The sequence below is a fragment of the Chiloscyllium plagiosum genome, unplaced genomic scaffold (genome assembly GCF_037043375.1).
Source record: "Chiloscyllium plagiosum isolate Xiang-an unplaced genomic scaffold, Cpla_swu_hap1 HiC_scaffold_44, whole genome shotgun sequence".
NCBI classification, from domain to species: domain Eukaryota; kingdom Metazoa; phylum Chordata; class Chondrichthyes; order Orectolobiformes; family Hemiscylliidae; genus Chiloscyllium; species Chiloscyllium plagiosum.
This window is the reverse complement of record NW_028270182.1, coordinates 20939645-20957783: the sequence shown is the minus strand read 5'-3', so window position 1 is coordinate 20957783 and position 18139 is coordinate 20939645. Positions and strand designations below refer to the sequence as shown.

The window sequence follows — 18139 nt, the reverse complement described above, 5'->3', positions numbered from 1 at the left end:
TGATGGTGTGTTTGTGGTGTATTGATGATGTGTTTGTGGTGTATTGATGGTGTGTTTATGGTGTGTTTGTGGTGTATTGATGATGTGTTTATGGTGTGTTTGTGGTGTATTGATGGTGTGTTTGTGGTGTATTGATGGTGTGTTTGTGGTGTATTGATGGTGTGTTTATGGTGTGTTTGTGGTGTATTGATGATGTGTTTATGGTGTGTTTGTGGTGTATTGATGGTGTGTTTATGGTGTGTTTGTGGTGTATTGATGGTGTGTTTATGGTGTGTTTGTGGTGTATTGATGATGTGCTTATGGTGTGTTTGTGGTGTATTGATGGTGTGTTTACAGTGTATTTGTGGTGTATTGATGGTGTGTTTGTGGTGTGTTTGTGGTGTATTGATGGTGTGTTTGTGGTGTATTGATGGTGTGTTTACAGTGTGTTTGTGGTGTATTGATGGTGTGTTTGTGGTGTGTTTACGGTGTATTGATGGTGTGTTTGTGGTGTATTGATGGTGTGTTTACGGTGTGTTTGTGGTGTATTGATGGTGTGTTTACGGTGTGTTTGTGGTGTATTGATGGTGTGTTTGTGGTGTATTGATGGTGTGTTTACAGTGTGTTTGTGGTGTATTGATGGTGTGTTTGTGGTGTGTTTGTGGTGTATTGATGGTGTGTTTACGGTGTGTTTGTGGTGTATTGATGGTGTGTTTGTGGTGTATTGATGGAGTGTTTGTGGTGTATTGACGGTGTGTTTACGGTGTGTTTGTGGTGTATTGATGGTGTGTTTACGGTGTGTTTGTGGTGTATTGATGGTGTGTTTGTGGTGTATTGATGGTGTGTTTACAGTGTGTTTGTGGTGTATTGATGGTGTGTTTGTGGTGTGTTTGTGGTGTATTGATGGTGTGTTTGTGGTGTATTGATGGTGTGTTTGTGGTGTATTGATGGTGTGTTTGTGGTGTGTTTGTGGTGTATTGATGGTGTGTTTGTGGTGTATTGATGGTGTGTTTGTGGTGTATTGATGGTGTGTTTGTGGTGTGTTTGTGGTGTATTGATGGTGTGTTTGTGGTGTGTTTGTGGTGTATTGATGATGTGTTTATGGTGTGTTTGTGGTGTATTGATGATGTGTTTATGGTGTGTTTGTGGTGTATTGATGGTGTGTTTATGGTGTGTTTGTGGTGTATTGATGGTGTGTTTATGGTGTGTTTGTGGTGTATTGATGATGTGCTTATGGTGTGTTTGTGGTGTATTGATGGTGTGTTTACAGTGTATTTGTGGTGTATTGATGGTGTGTTTGTGGTGTGTTTGTGGTGTATTGATGGTGTGTTTGTGGTGTATTGATGGTGTGTTTACAGTGTGTTTACGGTGTATTGATGGTGTGTTTGTGGTGTATTGAAGGTGTGTTTACGGTGTGTTTGTGGTGTATTGATGGTGTGTTTGTGGTGTATTGATGGTGTGTTTGTGGTGTGTTTGTGGTGTATTGATGGTGTGTTTGTGGTGTATTGATGGTGTGTTTGTGGTGTGTTTGTGGTGTATTGATGGTGTGTTTGTGGTGTATTGATGGTGTGTTTACGGTGTGTTTGTGGTGTATTGATGGTGTGTTTATGGTGTGTTTGTGGTGTATTGATGGTGTGTTTAGAGTGTGTTTACGGTGTATTGATGGTGTGTTTGTGGTGTATTGATGGTGTGTTTACAGTGTGTTTACGGTGTATTGATGGTGTGTTTGTGGTGTATTGATGGTGTGTTTACAGTGTGTTTACGGTGTATTGATGGTGTGTTTGTGGTGTGTTTGTGGTGTATTGATGGTGTGTTTGTGGTGTATTGATGGTGTGTTTACAATATTTTTGAGGTGTATTGATGATGTGTTTACGGTGTGTTTGTGGTGTATTGATGGTGTGTTGGTGTGGGTTTGTGGTGTATTGATGGTGTGTTTGTGGTGTATTGATGGTGCGTTTACGGTGTGTTTGTGGTGTATTGATGGTGTGTTGGTGTGGGTTTGTGGTGTATTGATGGTGTGTTTGTGGTGTATTGATGGTGTATTGGCGGCGTGTCTGTGGTGTATTGACGGTGTGTTTACGGTGTGTTTGTGGTGAATTGACGGTGTGTTTGTGGTGTATTTGTGGTGTATTGATGGTGTGTTTACGGTGTGTTTGTGGTGTATTGACGGTGTGTTTACGGTGTGTTTGTGGTGTATTGATGGTGTGTTTGTGGTGTATTGACGGTGTGTTTACGGTGTGTTTGTGGTGTATTGATGGTGTGTTTATGGTGTGTTAGTGGTGTATTGATGGAGTGTTTGTGGTATATTGACGGTGTGTTTACGGTGTGTTTGTGGTGTATTGATGGTGTGTTTACGGTGTGTTTGTGGTGTATTGATGGTGTGTTTGTGGTGTATTGACGGTGTGTTTACGGTGTGTTTGTGGTGTATTGATGGTGTGTTTATGGTGTGTTAGTGGTGTATTGATGGAGTGTTTGTGGTATATTGATGGTGTGTTTGTGGAGTGTTTGTGGTGTATTGATGATGTATTGGCGGTGTGTTTGTGGTGTATTGACGGTGTGTTTACGGTGTGTTTGTGGTGTATTGACGGTGTGTTTGTGGTGTATTTGTGGTGTATTGATGGTGTGTTAACGGTGTGTTTGTGGTGTATTGACGGTGTGTTTACGGTGTGTTTGTGGTGTATTGATGGTGTGTTTGTGGTGTACTGATGGTGTGTTTGTGGTGTATTGACGGTGTGTTTACGGTGTGTTTGTGGTGTATTGATGGTGTGTTTACGGTGTGTTTGTGGTGTATTGAGTGTGTTTACGGAAAGTTTGTGGTGTATTAATGGTGTGTTTGTGGTGTATTGATGGTGTGTTTACAGTGTGTTTGTGGTGTATTGACGGTGTGTTTACGGTGTGTTTGTGGTGTATTGATGGTGTGTTGGTGTGGGTTTGTGGTGTATTGATGGTGTGTTTGTGGTGTATTGATGGTGTATTGGCGGCGTGTCTGTGGTGTATTGACGGTGTGTTTACGGTGTGTTTGTGGTGAATTGACGGTGTGTTTGTGGTGTATTTGTGGTGTATTGATGGTGTGTTTACGGTGTGTTTGTGGTGTATTGACGGTGTGTTTACGGTGTGTTTGTGGTGTATTGATGGTGTGTTTGTGGTGTATTGACAGTGTGTTTACGGTGTGTTTGTGGTGTATTGACGGTGTGTTTACGGTGTGTTTGTGGTGTATTGATGGTGTGTTTGTGGTGTATTGACAGTGTGTTTATGGTGTGTTAGTGGTGTATTGATGGAGTGTTTGTGGTATATTGATGGTGTGTTTGTGGAGTGTTTGTGGTGTATTGATGATGTATTGGCGGTGTGTTTGTGGTGTATTGACGGTGTGTTTACGGTGTGTTTGTGGTGTATTGACGGTGTGTTTGTGGTGTATTTGTGGTGTATTGATGGTGTGTTTGTGGTGTACTGATGGTGTGTTTGTGGTGTATTGACGGTGTGTTTACGGTGTGTTTGTGGTGTATTGATGGTGTGTTTACGGTGTGTTTGTGGTGTATTGATGGTGTGTTAACGGTGTGTTTGTGGTGTATTGACGGTGTGTTAACGGTGTGTTTGTGGTGTATTGACGGTGTGTTTACGGTGTGTTTGTGGTGTATTGATGGTGTGTTTACAGTGTGTTTGTGGTGTATTGATGGTGTGTTAACGGTGTGTTTGTGGTGTATTGACGGTGTGTTTACGGTGTGTTTGTGGTGTATTGATGGTGTGTTTGTGGTGTACTGATGGTGTGTTTGTGGTGTATTGACGGTGTGTTTACGGTGTGTTTGTGGTGTATTGATGGTGTGTTTACGGTGTGTTTGTGGTGTATTGATGGTGTGTTTACAGTGTGTTTGTGGTGTATTGATGGTGTGTTTACAGTGTGTTTGTGGTGTATTGATGGTGTGTTAACGGTGTGTTTGTGGTGTATTGACGGTGTGTTTACGGTGTGTTTGTGGTGTATTGATGGTGTGTTTGTGGTGTACTGATGGTGTGTTTGTGGTGTATTGACGGTGTGTTTACGGTGTGTTTGTGGTGTATTGATGGTGTGTTTACGGTGTGTTTGTGGTGTATTGAGTGTGTTTACGGAAAGTTTGTGGTGTATTAATGGTGTGTTTGTGGTGTATTGATGGTGTGTTTACAGTGTGTTTGTGGTGTATTGACGGTGTGTTTACGGTGTGTTTGTGGTGTATTGATGGTGTGTTTACGGTGTGTTTGTGGTGTATTGATGGTGTGTTTACAGTGTGTTTATGGTGTATTGACTGTGTGTTTACGGTGTGTTTGCGGTGTATTGATGGTGTGTTTACAGTGTGTTTGTGGTGTATTGATGGTGTGTTTACGGTGTGTTTATGGTGTATTGACTGTGTGTTTATGGTGTGTTTGTGGTGTATTGACGGTGTGTTTACAGTGTGTTCGTGGCGTATTGATGGTGTGTTTACAGTGTGTTTGTGGTGTACTGATGGTGTGTTTATGGTGTATTGATGGTGTGTTTACAGTGTGTTTATGGTGTATTGATGGTGTGTTTACAGTGTGTTTGTGGTGTATTGATGGTGTGTTTGTGGTGTATTGATGGTGTGTTTGTGGTGTATTGATGGTGTATTGGCGGTGTGTTTGTGGTGTATTGACGGTGTGTTTACGGTGTGTTTGTGGTGAATTGACGGCGTATTCGTGGTGTATTGATGGTGTGTTTACGGTGTGTTTGTGGTGTATTGATGGTGTGTTTGTAGTATACTGATGGTGTGTTTGTGGTGTATTGACGGTGTGTTTATGGTGTGTTTGCGGTGAATTGACGGTGTGTTTACGGTGTGTTTGTGGTGTATTAATGGTGTGTTTGTGGTGTATTGATGGTGTGTTTACGGTGTGTTTGTGGTGTATTGATGGTGTGTTTACGTTGTGTTTGTGGTGTATTGATGGTGCGTTTACGGTGTGTTTGTGGTGTATTGATGGTGTGTTTGTGGTGTGTTTGTGGTGTATTGATGGTGTGTTTGTGGTGTATTGATGGTGTGTTTGTGGTGTGTTTGTGGTGTATTGATGGTGTATTTGTGGTGTATTGATGGTGTATTGGCGGTGTGTTTGTGGTGTATTGATGGTGTGTTTACGGTGTGTTTGCGGTGTATTGATGGTGTGTTTGTGGTGTACTGATGGTGTGTTTATGGTGTATTGACGGTGTGTTTACGGTGTGTTTGCGGTGAATTGACGGTGTGTTTACGGTGTGTTTGTGGTGTATTGAGTGTGTTTACGGTGTGTTTGTGGTGTAATAATGGTGTGTTCGTGGTGTATTGATGGAGTGTTTCCGGTGTGTTTGTGGTGTATTGATGGTGTGTTTACGGTGTGTTTGTGGTGTATTGATGGTGTGTTTGTGGTGTATTGATGGTGCGTTTACGGTGTGTTTGTGGTGTAGTGATGGTGCGTTTGTTTTGTATTAAATGTGTGTTTACGGTGTGTTTATGGTGTATTGATGGTGTGTTTGTGGTGTATTGATGGTGTGTTTATGGTGTGTTTGTGGTGTATTGATGGTGTGTTTGTTGTGTATTGATGGTGTGTTTACGGTGTGTTTGTGGTGTATTGATGGTGTGTTTACGGTATGTTTGTGGTGTATTGAATGTGTTTACGGAATGTTTGTGGTGTATTAATGGTGTGTTTGTGGTGTATTGATGGTGTGTTTACGGTGTGTTTGTGGTGTATTGATGGTGTGTTTATGGTGTGTTTGTGGTGTATTGATGGTGTGTTTACGGTGTGTTTGTGGTGTATTGATGGTGTGTTTACGGTGTGTTTGTGGTGTATTGATGGTGTCTTTGTGGTGTATTGATGGTGTGTTTATGGTGTGTTTGTGGTGTATTGATGGTGTCTTTGTGGTGTATTGATGGTGTGTTTGTGGTGTATTGATGGTGTGTTTGTGGTGTATTGATGGTGTGTTTGTGGTGTATTGATGGTGTGTTTGTAGTGTGTTTGTGGTGTATTGATGGTGTGTTTATGGTGTGTTTGTGGTGTATTGATGGTGTGTTTACAGTGTGTTCGTGGTCTATTGATGGTGTGTTTACAGTGTGTTTGTGGTGTATTGATGGTGTATTGATGGTGTGTTTGTGGTGTATTGATGGTGTGTTTGTAGTGTGTTTGTGGTGTATTGGTGGTGTATTTGTGGTGTATTGATGGTGTATTAGCGGTGTGTTTGTGGTGTATTGACGGTGTGTTTACGGTGTGTTTGTGGTGAATTGACGGCGTGTTTGTGGTGTATTGATGGTGTGTTTATGGTGTGTTTGTGTTGTATTGATGGTGTGTTTGTGGTGTACTGATGCTGTGTTTGTGGTGTATTGACGGTGTGTTTACGGTGTGTTTGCGGTGAATTGACGGTGTGTTTGTGGTGTATTGAGTGTGTTTACGGTGTGTTTGTGGTGTATTAATGGTGTGTTTGTGGTGTATTGACGGTGTGTTTACGGTGTGTTTGTGGTGTATTGATGGTGTGTTTATGGTGTGTTGATGGTGTGTTTGTGGTGTATTGATGGTGTGTTTGTGGTGTATTGATGGTGTGTTTATGGTGTGTTTGTGGTGTATTGATGGTGTGTTTATGGTGTGTTTGTGGTGTATTGATGGTGTGTTTACGGTGTGTTTGTGGTGTATTGACGGTGTGTTTACGGTGTGTTTGTTGTGTATTGATGGTGTGTTTGTGGTGTATTGATGGTGCGTTTACGGTGTGTTTGTGGTGTATTTGTGGCGTACTTGTGGTGTGTTTACAGTGTACCTGTGGTGTGTTTGCGGTGTGTTACAGTGCCACTGTAGTGAGCCTGCAGTGTGCCAGCTGCCTTGAATACTCACCGATCTTGTGGTAGAGCTCAGGAAGGTGTGCCTCGACCTTGTCTCTCTGGAAGAGATGATACTGAGCCTGCTCACAGGACGGAGTGATCAGGTTAAACTGACGGGCAATGGCGTAAGCTTCCTGAGGACAGAGAGGCACGAGAGATGGTCAGTGACAGTGCTACGTGAACTGTAACAGTCACAATGCTTCTGCAAGTGAACGATTGCTGAAACGTTCCCCCTTCCCCCATCAATCTCTGCACTCTCGAATGTCCTGGCTTCCCACACAGAGGAGGCAAGGCAGCGTATGTTGGAGGGAGTAGGTAGCCTGAAGCTAAATGGCAGGCATGGCAGGACAGCTCAGCTGTGTGGACTGAATCCCATGCCTTGTGACCCCAGACAATCACAGGAGACTTAACGTCTGTGCTTTGGAACTTGAGCTGGAGTCACTGGGGTCTTTTGTAAGACTGAGATTGATGTGGATGACGTGTTTAATAACTGCGGCTGGTTACCTTGCAGAGCTAGAGAGGTGGCTAGGGACTGGGTAGCGCTGGGCAGTCTAAGATCACCAGGTGATTCGGTCCTGGCTCGGGTACAGGAGTCCTCCCCCACCCGCCCCCCCGAGCCTACCTGACTCACTAAAGCACCTTTCCTTTCGGGTACTGGTGAGGATGATGGCTTTTTCCAGGAATGTACAACTGTAACACCGAAAATGGCTCAGCTTACGGGATGTGGGATTGGGTAATAGTGCAGTGATTAATAGTTCGAGGAACAGATACGTTTTTCTGTGCCCAGAGGTGTGACGCCAAGTCTCCCTGACGCCGGGGTCAAAGGGCAGCTGCAGGGCGTTATTTTGGGGTCGGGTGCAGAGCCAGAGGTCACAGCCCACACCGGGAGAAAGAGGGATGTAATCCCGGAAGCAGATTTTCGGGCACGAGACTGAGTAATCAGGGCCCCTCAGGCCGTAAGGTGCGGGATCGACCCCCACGTGTTCATGAGGACAGACACAGGAAGTTTGTGTGATCAAACACAGGGCTGGGGAAAATGGTGCAGGAGGGAGGGCTTTAGATTCCTGGGGCATGCGGGCTGGTCTTGGGTCAAGCTGGACCTGATTGCCGTGACAGAGCTGTGGCTGCAGGACTGGCAACTGAACACAAAAGGATATTCATCATTTCGGATGGATCGGCAGAAAGGGAGAGGAGCTGGAGTCATGTTTTGGTGACAGAAGGTTTCCACTTGAGAGAACCTGATATTTCGTGAGGCAAAGAAAGAGTGAGGGGCTGTTTGTAGAGCACCAAACAGCAGTGGCATTGTGGGACACAGTATAAATCAGGAAAGGTCACCCCTTTACAGGAAGGATGTGGAAACTTTGGAAAAGGCGCAGAGGAGATTTACCAGGATGTTGCCTGGTCTGGAGGGAAGGTCTTATGAGGAAAGGCTGAGGGACTTGGGTCTGTTCTCATTGGAAAGAAGAGGCTAAGGGGGGATTTGATAGAGACATACAAGATGATCAGAGGATTAGATAGGGTGGACAGTGAGAGTCTTTTCCCTAGGATGATGATGTCAGCGTGTACGATGGGGCATAACTACAAATTGAGGGGTGATAGATTTAAGACAGATGTCAGAGGCAGGTTCTTTACTCAGAGAGTGGTGAGGGTGTGGAATGCCCTGCCTGCCAATGTAGTCAATTCAGCCACATTAGGGAGATTTAAACAATCCTTAGATAAGCACATGGATGATATTGGGATAGTGTAGGGGGACGAGCTGAGCATAGCTCACAGGTCGGCGCAGCATTGAGGGCTGAAGGGCCTGTTCTGCCCTGTATTGTTCGATGTTCTATGCAGAGATGCATTTAACAAGGAGAATGCAGCATCATGCATGACTTCAATATTTGCTGGGTAAATCTAACGAGCACCAATGCTGTGGAGTAGGTGGTCTTGGAATGTATTTGAGACAGTTATTGAGATAGTTTTCTGGAGGAACATGTTGAGGAATCATCTAGGACATAGGTTATTTTTGATCTGGTATTATACAATGAGAAAGGAATCATTAATAACCTTACTGTACAGGAATCTTGAAGGAATATTGAACATTGTATGACAATTTAAAACAAAAAGAGTGTAATTCAATCTCAAACTGGTGTCTTAAATCTAAGCAATTATCAAAGTATGGGAATCTGATGGATTGGAAAATGACGTTTAAAAGTTTAACACGAGGTACAATGGCTAGTAATTCAAGAGTCAATTCATGTTTTTCAACGAACTTACATCTCTTTAAGGTAAAATTTTCCCAAAAGAAATTGAGTTGGGGTTACCTTAACCCTAACCCTATTACAGGAGGTGAAGGAATTGCCAAAAACAAAAATGTAGATTAGATTCCCTACAGTGTGGAAACAGGCCCTTTGGCCCAACCAGTCCACACTGACCCACCCCCCTACCCAATATTTACCCCTGACTAATGCACCCAACACAATGGGCAATTTAGCACAGCCAATTCACCTGACCTGCACATCTTTGGATTGTGGGAGGAAACCCACTCAGACCCGGGGAGAATGTGCAAACTCCACACAGACAGGAATTGAGCCTGGTCCATGGTCCCTTTGAGGCAGCAGCACTAACCACTGTGCCATCCGTAGCTGTAAGCCTAACGATTGGGATAATTTTAGAATCCATCAAAGAAGGACAAGTAAGTTTATCAAGAAATAGAGAATCCAAATGAATGTAAACTAACTGGAAAAATAAAAGCAGTTTTTAAAAGTTTGTATTGGTATTTAAAAATGGCAAAAGGATTGGCAAAGACAAGTGTAGAAGCAGGTATTGCAGATGCTGGAGATTAGAGTCAAGATTAGAGTGGTGCTGGAAAAGCACAGCAGGTCAGGCAGCATCTGAGGAGCAGGAAACATCGATATTTCAGGCAAAAGCTTTTGCCCGGAACGTCGATTTTCCTGCTCCTCAGATGCTGAAAGACAAGTGTGAGCCATTGCAGGAAGAGATAGGTGAACTTCTGATAGGAAAAAAGAGAAGCTAAAGAAATACTTTGCGCCTGTCTTCAGAAAAGAACACAAGAATTCTCCCTGAGATAATTCGGACCCAATGGTGTAGTCAGAATGTGGCGTTGAGCTAAATTAATATCAGTGAGCACCGGAGAATTGGAGAAATTAATTGGGCTGAAAGTTGACAAATTCCAAGACCCAATGACCTTTACAAATCACCTTTCCGAATTCGATTAATTCTGCAATGGTTCCTGGAGATTGGAAAGTCTGAAATGGTTAGAAAAGAGTGAGAGAGAGAAAACAGGGAACAAAATAACCTGTCAGGCCTGACACCAGTGACAGGGAGCTTATTAGAATCTATTCAAAGGATGTGGTTACTGGTTACCTAGGAACGAATTGCCTGATTGGGGAAGCAGAGTTAACATCGATGGATGGTTTTTTTTTATTATTTATTATGTTATTTTTCCAGTTAGTTTACATTCATTTGGATTCTCTATTTCTTGATAAACTTACTTGTCCTTCTTTGATGGATTCTAAAATTATCCCAATCGTTAGGCTTACAGCTACGGATGGCACAGTGGTTAGTGCTGCTACCTCAAAGCAACAGGGACCAGGCACAATTCCTGTCTGTGTGGAGTTTGCACATTCTCCCCGGGTCTGAGTGGGTTTCCTCCCACAATCCAAAGTCAACATCTTTGACAAACCAGGATGTTTTGATGGCGTTACTAACAGAGTCAACAAGGGGAGACAGGTGGATGTGATATACTTGGGTTTTTCCAAAGGTTTTTGACAAATTTCAACAGGGTGGCACGGTGGCTCAGTGGTTAGCACTGCTGCCTCACAGCACCAGGGACCTGGGTTCGATTCCAGCCTCGGACGACCGTCTGTGTGGAGTTTTCACATTCTCCCCCGAGTCTGCGTGAGTTTCCTCCCACAATCCAAAGATGTGCAGGTCAGGGTGGATTGGCCATGCTAAATTGCCCCATAGTTTTAGGTGCATTAGTCAGGGGTATATATAGGGAGGGGGAATGGATCTGGGTAGGTTACACTTAGGAGGGTCAGTGTGGACTTGTTGGGCCGAAGGGCCTGTTTCCATACTGTAGGGAATCTAATCTAAAAGGAGTGAGTCAAGAAAATGACAGCGTGCGTGGGATTCAGGGTACCATCCTGGCATGGACTAAAGAATGAGTTGGTTAGCCGTATCTGAGAAGGATATACTTGAACGGGAGGGAATGCAAGAGGGACTCAGCAGACAGACTCCAGGGGCTGGGGACGACTGACCTATGAGCAGTGATTGAGTCAAAAGTACTCCCTGTTCTTTCAAGGTTGATGGACCGCGTTAAGCTGTCAGTCAGCTTGACGCTGAGAGACTCAGATGGAGGGGCTGAATGGCCTTCTGCTGCTCCTGTCATCCAATGTTTGAAAAACCAATAGGTTGTGAAAGGGCGAGGGATGTAAGGGAGAGCCGAGAGGTCAATCTTCTTCAATAGTGATTCCAGCGCAGAGGCTCCTCCGAGTCGCTGATATGGTGTTGGCTCTCACCCACGAGTCCAGCCTCGAACCCCATCAATGGTAACTATGTCATCAGCTGTCTGGGAAGTGCATTCGGTAACCCTCCACCACTCCCGTGCGGCAGCATTACACACCTCTTTAAAAGCCACGCCTTTGATTAAGTTCAGAACCAGAAACCTGCACTGACTTACCATCACTGACCGCGATGGGTTCCACTCATGATTCCACATCAGCTTTGCTCCATCCTCCCTTTCACCTCCAGCCCCTACACCCCCTCCCATCTCTGTAACCCCCCTCCAGCCCCTACACCCTCTCCCTATCTCTGTAACCCCCCTCCAGCCCCTACACCCCCTCCCTATCTCTGTAACCCCCTCCAGCCCCTACACCCCTCCCTATCTCTAACCCACTCCAACCCCTACACCCTCTCCCTATCTCTGTAACCCCCTCCAGCCCCTACACCCCTCCCTATCTCTGTAACCCCCTCCAGCCCCTACACCCCCTCCCTATCTCTGTAACCCCCTCCAACCCCTACACCCCCTCCCTAACTCTGTAACCCCCTCCAGCCCCTACACCCCCTCCCTATCTCTGTAACCCCCTCCAGCCCCTACACCCCTCCCTATCTCTTTAACCCCCTCCAGCCCCAACACCCTCCCTATCTCTGTAACCCCAGTAGCCACTATCTTTTTCTATGTTCTGTGTATCCCTCCAATTCTGACCTCTCATTGAATCCCTGACTCCCTCTGTTCGTTCCACCTCTGACGGTCATGTTTTGGGGAATTCCCTCCCTAAACCTCTCCTCCTTGTTCTGTCTTTCACAGTGACCTGCCCTCTCTCTCTCTCTCTCTCTCGCTCTCTCTCTCTCCAATATGATGCAGCTTAAAACTGACCTGGGTGACCCAGCTCTTGGTCAGTGGTCACCAGTATCTGCTCAAGTGACTCAGTGCCAAACGTGGCCCTACTTCACCCAGCTCAGGGTGTTTGGCCACCACTAAAGGCACTACAGAAATGCAGTCTACGCTCGTCCTGTCGTGTCCCTTTGCAAAAGCCACCTGAATGAATCTTTGTCATCTCTTGAGCAGGGAACGCTGTGGGTTTTATGTTCATCCAGCTCCTCACCATGATCTCCGCTGAGGTCCATCGGGATGTTCCCCAGTACATTGTCTTCCCCTGGTTTATGAGGAATGTCATGGCCCGGACAATCTCTGTTGGAAGATGGAAAATTGCAGAGTGAGGATCTCATGTCCCCAGTGCTGCAAACCACCCTCTGCCAATCCCTGCACTGACCGTGGTCGACAGGGGGGGAATTCCCAATCCCAATCCCTGCACTGACTGTGGTCGACAGGGGGGGAGTTCCCAATCCCAATCCCTGCACTGACTGTGGTCGACAGGGGGAGAATTCCCAATCCCAATCCCTGCACTGACTGTGGATGACAGGGGGAGAATTCCCAATCCCAATCCCTGCACTGACTGTGGTCAACAGGGGGGGAATTCCCAATCCCAATCCCTGCACTGACTGTGGTCGGCAGGGGGAGAATTCCCAATCCCAATCCCTGCACTGACTGTGGTCGGCAGGGGGAGAATTCCCAATCCCAATCCATGCACTGACTGTGGTCAGCAGGGGAGAATTCCCAATCCCAATCCATGCACTGACTGTGGTCGACAGGGGGAGAATTCCCAATCCCAATCCATGCACTGACTGTGGATGACAGGGGGAGAATTCCCAATCCCACAGCAGTGACCATAAAGAGAACAGATTTCTTCCAAGATTGAAAAAAACAGGTGGAATGGCTTCTTCCAGTGAGTGGTGTTGCTGTTCAAACCCACAGGGAGAGGCCTCAACTTCTCCAGAAGGGAATGAGCTCAAAGGGACAGAATGGAAATTTCCCTTCTCTCGTTTCAGAAGGAGATGAGGAGGGATTTCATTTCTTCCTCTGAGCGTCTCTGTCTGCGCCACTTTCTTCCCCAGTCCACAGCGAGCGCTTGCTCCTTGAATATTTCTAAGTCTGATGTTCGATTTTTGGTCAGCGAGGGGGTCAAAGGTCACTAGGTGGTGATGCTGGGGTGCGTGGATAGGCAACAAAATGGGGTCGAGCCTACATACACCCGAGGGGCCGAATGGCCTTTTCCTAACTCCTATGTTTGCATGTTTTAACTATATGTCCGAAGGCTGAGGGGAGGCCGAGGGGAGGGGAACAGTGTGCAGTGTAAACACCAGCACAACTCAGGATGGGCTGAACGGCAACCCTGCGTATCCCATATCACTGTATGAAATGTCACCTTATTTCCGGTATCCCTCCTAGTTGTCCCTCCTCAGCAAGCGTGCTGATATTTTTTTGACTATAATGTGCTTAGAGGCCCTCAGCTACTGTCGTAGAGTCTAACCCTCAGTCGAATTGCTTTAGAATGAGATGGATGTCAAGGTGAGACATCTGAGGCCTACCCCTCGGTAACACAGCAGGAGGTGGTGGTCTAATTACTGTTACTCATCAATTAATCCATTGGCCCATGAAGGCAGAGGTTCAAAACCCACCATAACAGCTTCAAATAATAAACAAAAACCTGGAGCATTTGGTTCTAGTCCCAGTGACAGTAACCACAGCAATGAGCTCACTCTGTAGAGAACCACCCAGTTCCCAAATATCTTTTAAGGAAAGGAATCTGCCCTCCTTACCTGGCCTGGCCTACACGCGACTCTAGAAAGGAGGCCATTTGGCCCCTCAGGTCTCCTCCACAATGTCACATGGTTGCGACTGACCTTTGACCTCTGTGCTGGGAGGGACATCACTGGTCGGGTAATAGAAGGGCCGAGGCTCCCCTCTTCAGAGGTGCAGACAGTGGGGAGTCACTTGAGGCTATATGATGGTTTGTTAAAAACCCAGCAACAGGTCAGCCCCTGATGAACTAACCTGGGTGAGGGACAAAGATGACCTGATGCCAAAACCGACGCACATGCTTTGACCTTAAAGGCATTGAGGGTTATGGGAATGTAGCGTTGAGAGAGAGGATCCAGCATTCATATTGCTCGTGTTTCTATACATCAGACCTTCCATCCACCTCATCCTGGTGTCGTGACTGCTTCAGGAGAGCTAGCCGAATGATAACAACCTACGAACGAGGAGGCCATCCAGTCCCTTGAGCCTGCCTCGCCATTTAATACAATCGTGGTTAATCTCATCTCCGCCTCAACTCCACCTCCCTCCCTGTTCCTGATAGCCCATTACCAGATAAAAATCTGACCATGTTTTCTTTAAATGTATTCCATGTCCCAGCATCCATGCACCCTGGGATAGTGAATTCCATGGATTCATGTCATTGGGAGGAGTAAGGAAGTTTGCCTCACCTTGGATTGAAATCTGCCACCCCTTCTCATTCTAGATTGCCATGTATGAGCAAGGATGCTCTCTATATTTACTTTCTCGATCCCCTTTCACGTTTTATATCCCTCAATTACATCTCCTCGCACTCTCCCAAACTCCAGAGTATCGGTCTAAACTGCTTAATCTGGTCAAACCTCTCATCTCTGGAATCAAGCTCGTGAAAACCTCCTGTACAAGACAATTATATCGTTGCTGAATTAAGGAGGTCAAAACTGAGCCCAGATCCGGATGCCCTTGTACAGTTGCAACATCACTGACTCCCTTCCATCTCTATTCCTTAAGCAATAAACACCAAAGTTCCATTTGCCTTCCTCCTAAACCAGGTTCATTCAATAAGACCATAAGACAGAGGAGTGGAAGTGAGGCCATTCGGCCCATCGAGTCCACTCCGCCATCTAATCATGGCTGATGGGCGTTCCAACACCACTTACCCGCACTGTCCCCGTACCCCTTAATTATTCCTTGTGAGATCAAGAATTTATCAATCTCTGCCTTGAAGACATTTAGCGTCCCGGCTTCCACTGTGCTCCGTGGCGATGAATTCCACAGGCCCACCAATCTCTGGCTGAAGAAATGGCTCCTCATTTCCTTTCTAAATTGACCCCCTCTAATTCTAAGGCTGTGCCCACGGGTCCTAGTAACCCCACTTGGCAGAAACAAATTCCCAGCGTCCACCCTTTCTAAGCCATGCATTATCTTGTGTCGTGCATGAGGATACCCAGGTCCCTCTTCAATGGAGCATTCTGAAGTTTCTCTCTGGTTAAGTCTGGCTCAGTAATACCATTGCCGACATTTGGCTGTTTTATGCCTCTTGTGGTAGTGGGGAGAAGCAAGCGAGCAGATCAAAACTTCTCTCGCCAATCCCCCTGCTAGATGCTCCTCTCTCTCATGACCAACAATAAAGGGCTACAAACACAGAGAACTCTGGAGAAACTCAACAGGTCTCGTACAGAGAGAAACAGAGTGAATGTTTCAAATCCAGTCAGACTCATCAGAACTGAAAGGTGCTGGGAAATGATGTCATCAAAATGGAGGTCAGAGATCATGCTCTGAGGTGGCTACTACAGCACCCCCCCATTCCCCGGGTATGTGTTGTCAGAGTGAACCAATATTTTCTTTTTCACTCCTATTCTTAACATCTATCTTACATCTCTAGCACTTCTTTACCAGTATTTGCACCTTTTCACTCCTAACCTTAACATCTATCTTACATCTCTATCGCTTCTTTACTGGTATTTGCACCTTTTCACTCCTAACCTTAACATCTATCCTACATCTCTATCACTTCTTAACCACTATTTGACCTTTCCACTCCAAACCTTAACACCTATTTTACAACTCTATCACTTCTTTACTACTATTTGCACCTTTTAACTCCTAAAGTTAACACCTGTTTTACATCTCTATCATTTCTTTACCACAATTTGCACCTTTTCACTCCTAAAATTAACACCTATTTGACATCTCTAACACTTCTTTACCACGATTTGCAATCTTGTATTTGATTTTGAGCAGTCTCGCCATCTGACATACTTGCTGTTCCCTTTCTGTCAACAGCAGAAAAGCTACCACTTTCCAACCCCTTTAAGTTCTGATGAAGAGTCTTATGGGATCCGAAACATTAATTCTGTTTTCTCTTCCTCCCATGGCCCTGCTGAATTTCTCGAGCACTTCCTGTTTTAATTTCAGGTTTGCAGTATCTCCAGTCTTTTGCTCTTATTAAAGTGAAACTCTTCATTTGGTGACAGATACCTTCCACAAAGAAAACCCTCAAGCGCGGGCTGTAATGACCTGTCAACAGAAAGCAGGTTTTAGAGAATTAATCGATAACATCAGAACAACATGGAACTCCGTGCCTCCGTGTGAGGCAATAAACACGCAGAATGGGTGTGGAAATGGTTAAATTACTTTCAGTATCATTCCCTTTGAGGCAGGGTGCTCTGGTAAGAGGAATAATGGAGTGTTGCGAAACCTCCTCAGATTTATATAAAGTTAAGTAGAATTGAGTCACTGAGATCTGGAGTGGGGAGCACGCTAGAAATTCCAAACTCATTAAACCTATAGCAATGCAAACTCTTCCACAAGGCTTAAGTGAAACAACATGTGAGTGTGGGAAAAATAGACATTTGTACATTTGTGGTCTCAGAGTCAGCTGTGGTTCAGTGGCTGTATAATTCACTGCTGCTGGACACTCTCCAGTAACTGAGTTCCAAGCTTAAGGTCCTCACTGGAAGTTGAGGGTGGAAATCTGAGCTGTCGTCTCGAGGTTTAATGAGTTTATCAAGGGTGTCTCACAGACCCGGATACACATGCTTGCAGATATGTCCTTCTGCTCAATGCACACATGTGTATATGGACATGCCTTAAACGCACACACACACACGCACACACGCATATGCTCACACGCGCATACATACACACACACATGTGCGCGCACAGGCACACACGCATATGTACACACACGCATGCACACACACGCGCGCATACGTACACACACCCACGCACACAAGAGCATGCACACACACACATGCGCACGCACACACACATACACAGACACACACACACATGCACGTGCGCGCACAGAAACAGACCCTTCGATCCAACTTATCCATGCTGACCAAACATCCTAATTTAACGAAGTCCCATTTGCCAGCACTTGGCCCACATCCCTCCAAACCCTTCCTATTCATGTACCCCTCCAGATGCCTTTTAAATGTTGTCATTGTACCAACCTCCACCACATCCTCTGGCAGCTCATTCCCTGTACACATCACCCGATCATGTACACATGCTCACAGATGAGCATCACAATTCCATAAGTCAGAGGAGCAGAGCTAGGCCATTTGGCCCATCGAATCTGTTCCACCATTTGATCATGGCTGACAGGTTTTTCAACCCCATCTTGCCGCCTTCTCCCTGTAACCCTTGACCCCCTCACTAATCAAAACCTATCTATCTCTGTCTTAAATACACTCAATGACTTGGCCTCCACAGCCATCTTCAGCAACAGATTCCTCCTCATCTCATTTCTAAAGGGTCATCCCTTCACTCTGAGGCTGTGCCCTCGGGCCTAGTCTCTTCTACTCCTGAAACAGCGTCTCCGTGTCAACTGCACCTGGGCCTCTCAGTATTCTAAAAGTTTCAACGAAGTCCCCCCTCTTCCTTCACAACTCCGTCGAGTACAGACCCAGACTCCTCAACCACACCTCAATGTGACAAGCTCTTCATCCCTGGGATCACTGTTGTAAACCTTATCTGGACCCACACCAATGCCAACGCATCCTTCCTGAGATACAGAGCCCAAAACCGCTCACTATATACCAAATGCCATCTGATCACTGGATCTCCTTTGTCTAACTTTCTCACTACCTTCTCAATGAATTCTGATAGATTTAGAGTCACGGAGTCATACAGCACAGGAACAGACCCCAACCTGTCCATACCAACCAAGTTTCCCAAACCAGACGAGCTCCAT

General features: G+C 45.6%; 1 protein-coding gene across 1 annotated transcript in view; it reads right to left on the bottom strand.

Moving 5' to 3' along the window:
* Window positions 1–18139, bottom strand: part of LOC122547338 (voltage-gated potassium channel subunit beta-3-like) — an 80127-nt gene that overhangs the window by 28789 nt on the left and 33199 nt on the right. The window contains exons 7-9 of the mRNA XM_087982877.1: window positions 16417–16455; window positions 12404–12489; window positions 6805–6925 (exon numbers count right to left, since the gene is read on the bottom strand). Of these exons, the coding sequence (XP_087839003.1) occupies window positions 6805–6925; window positions 12404–12489; window positions 16417–16455 (246 nt within the window). The remainder of the gene's footprint in view (window positions 1–6804; window positions 6926–12403; window positions 12490–16416; window positions 16456–18139) is intronic.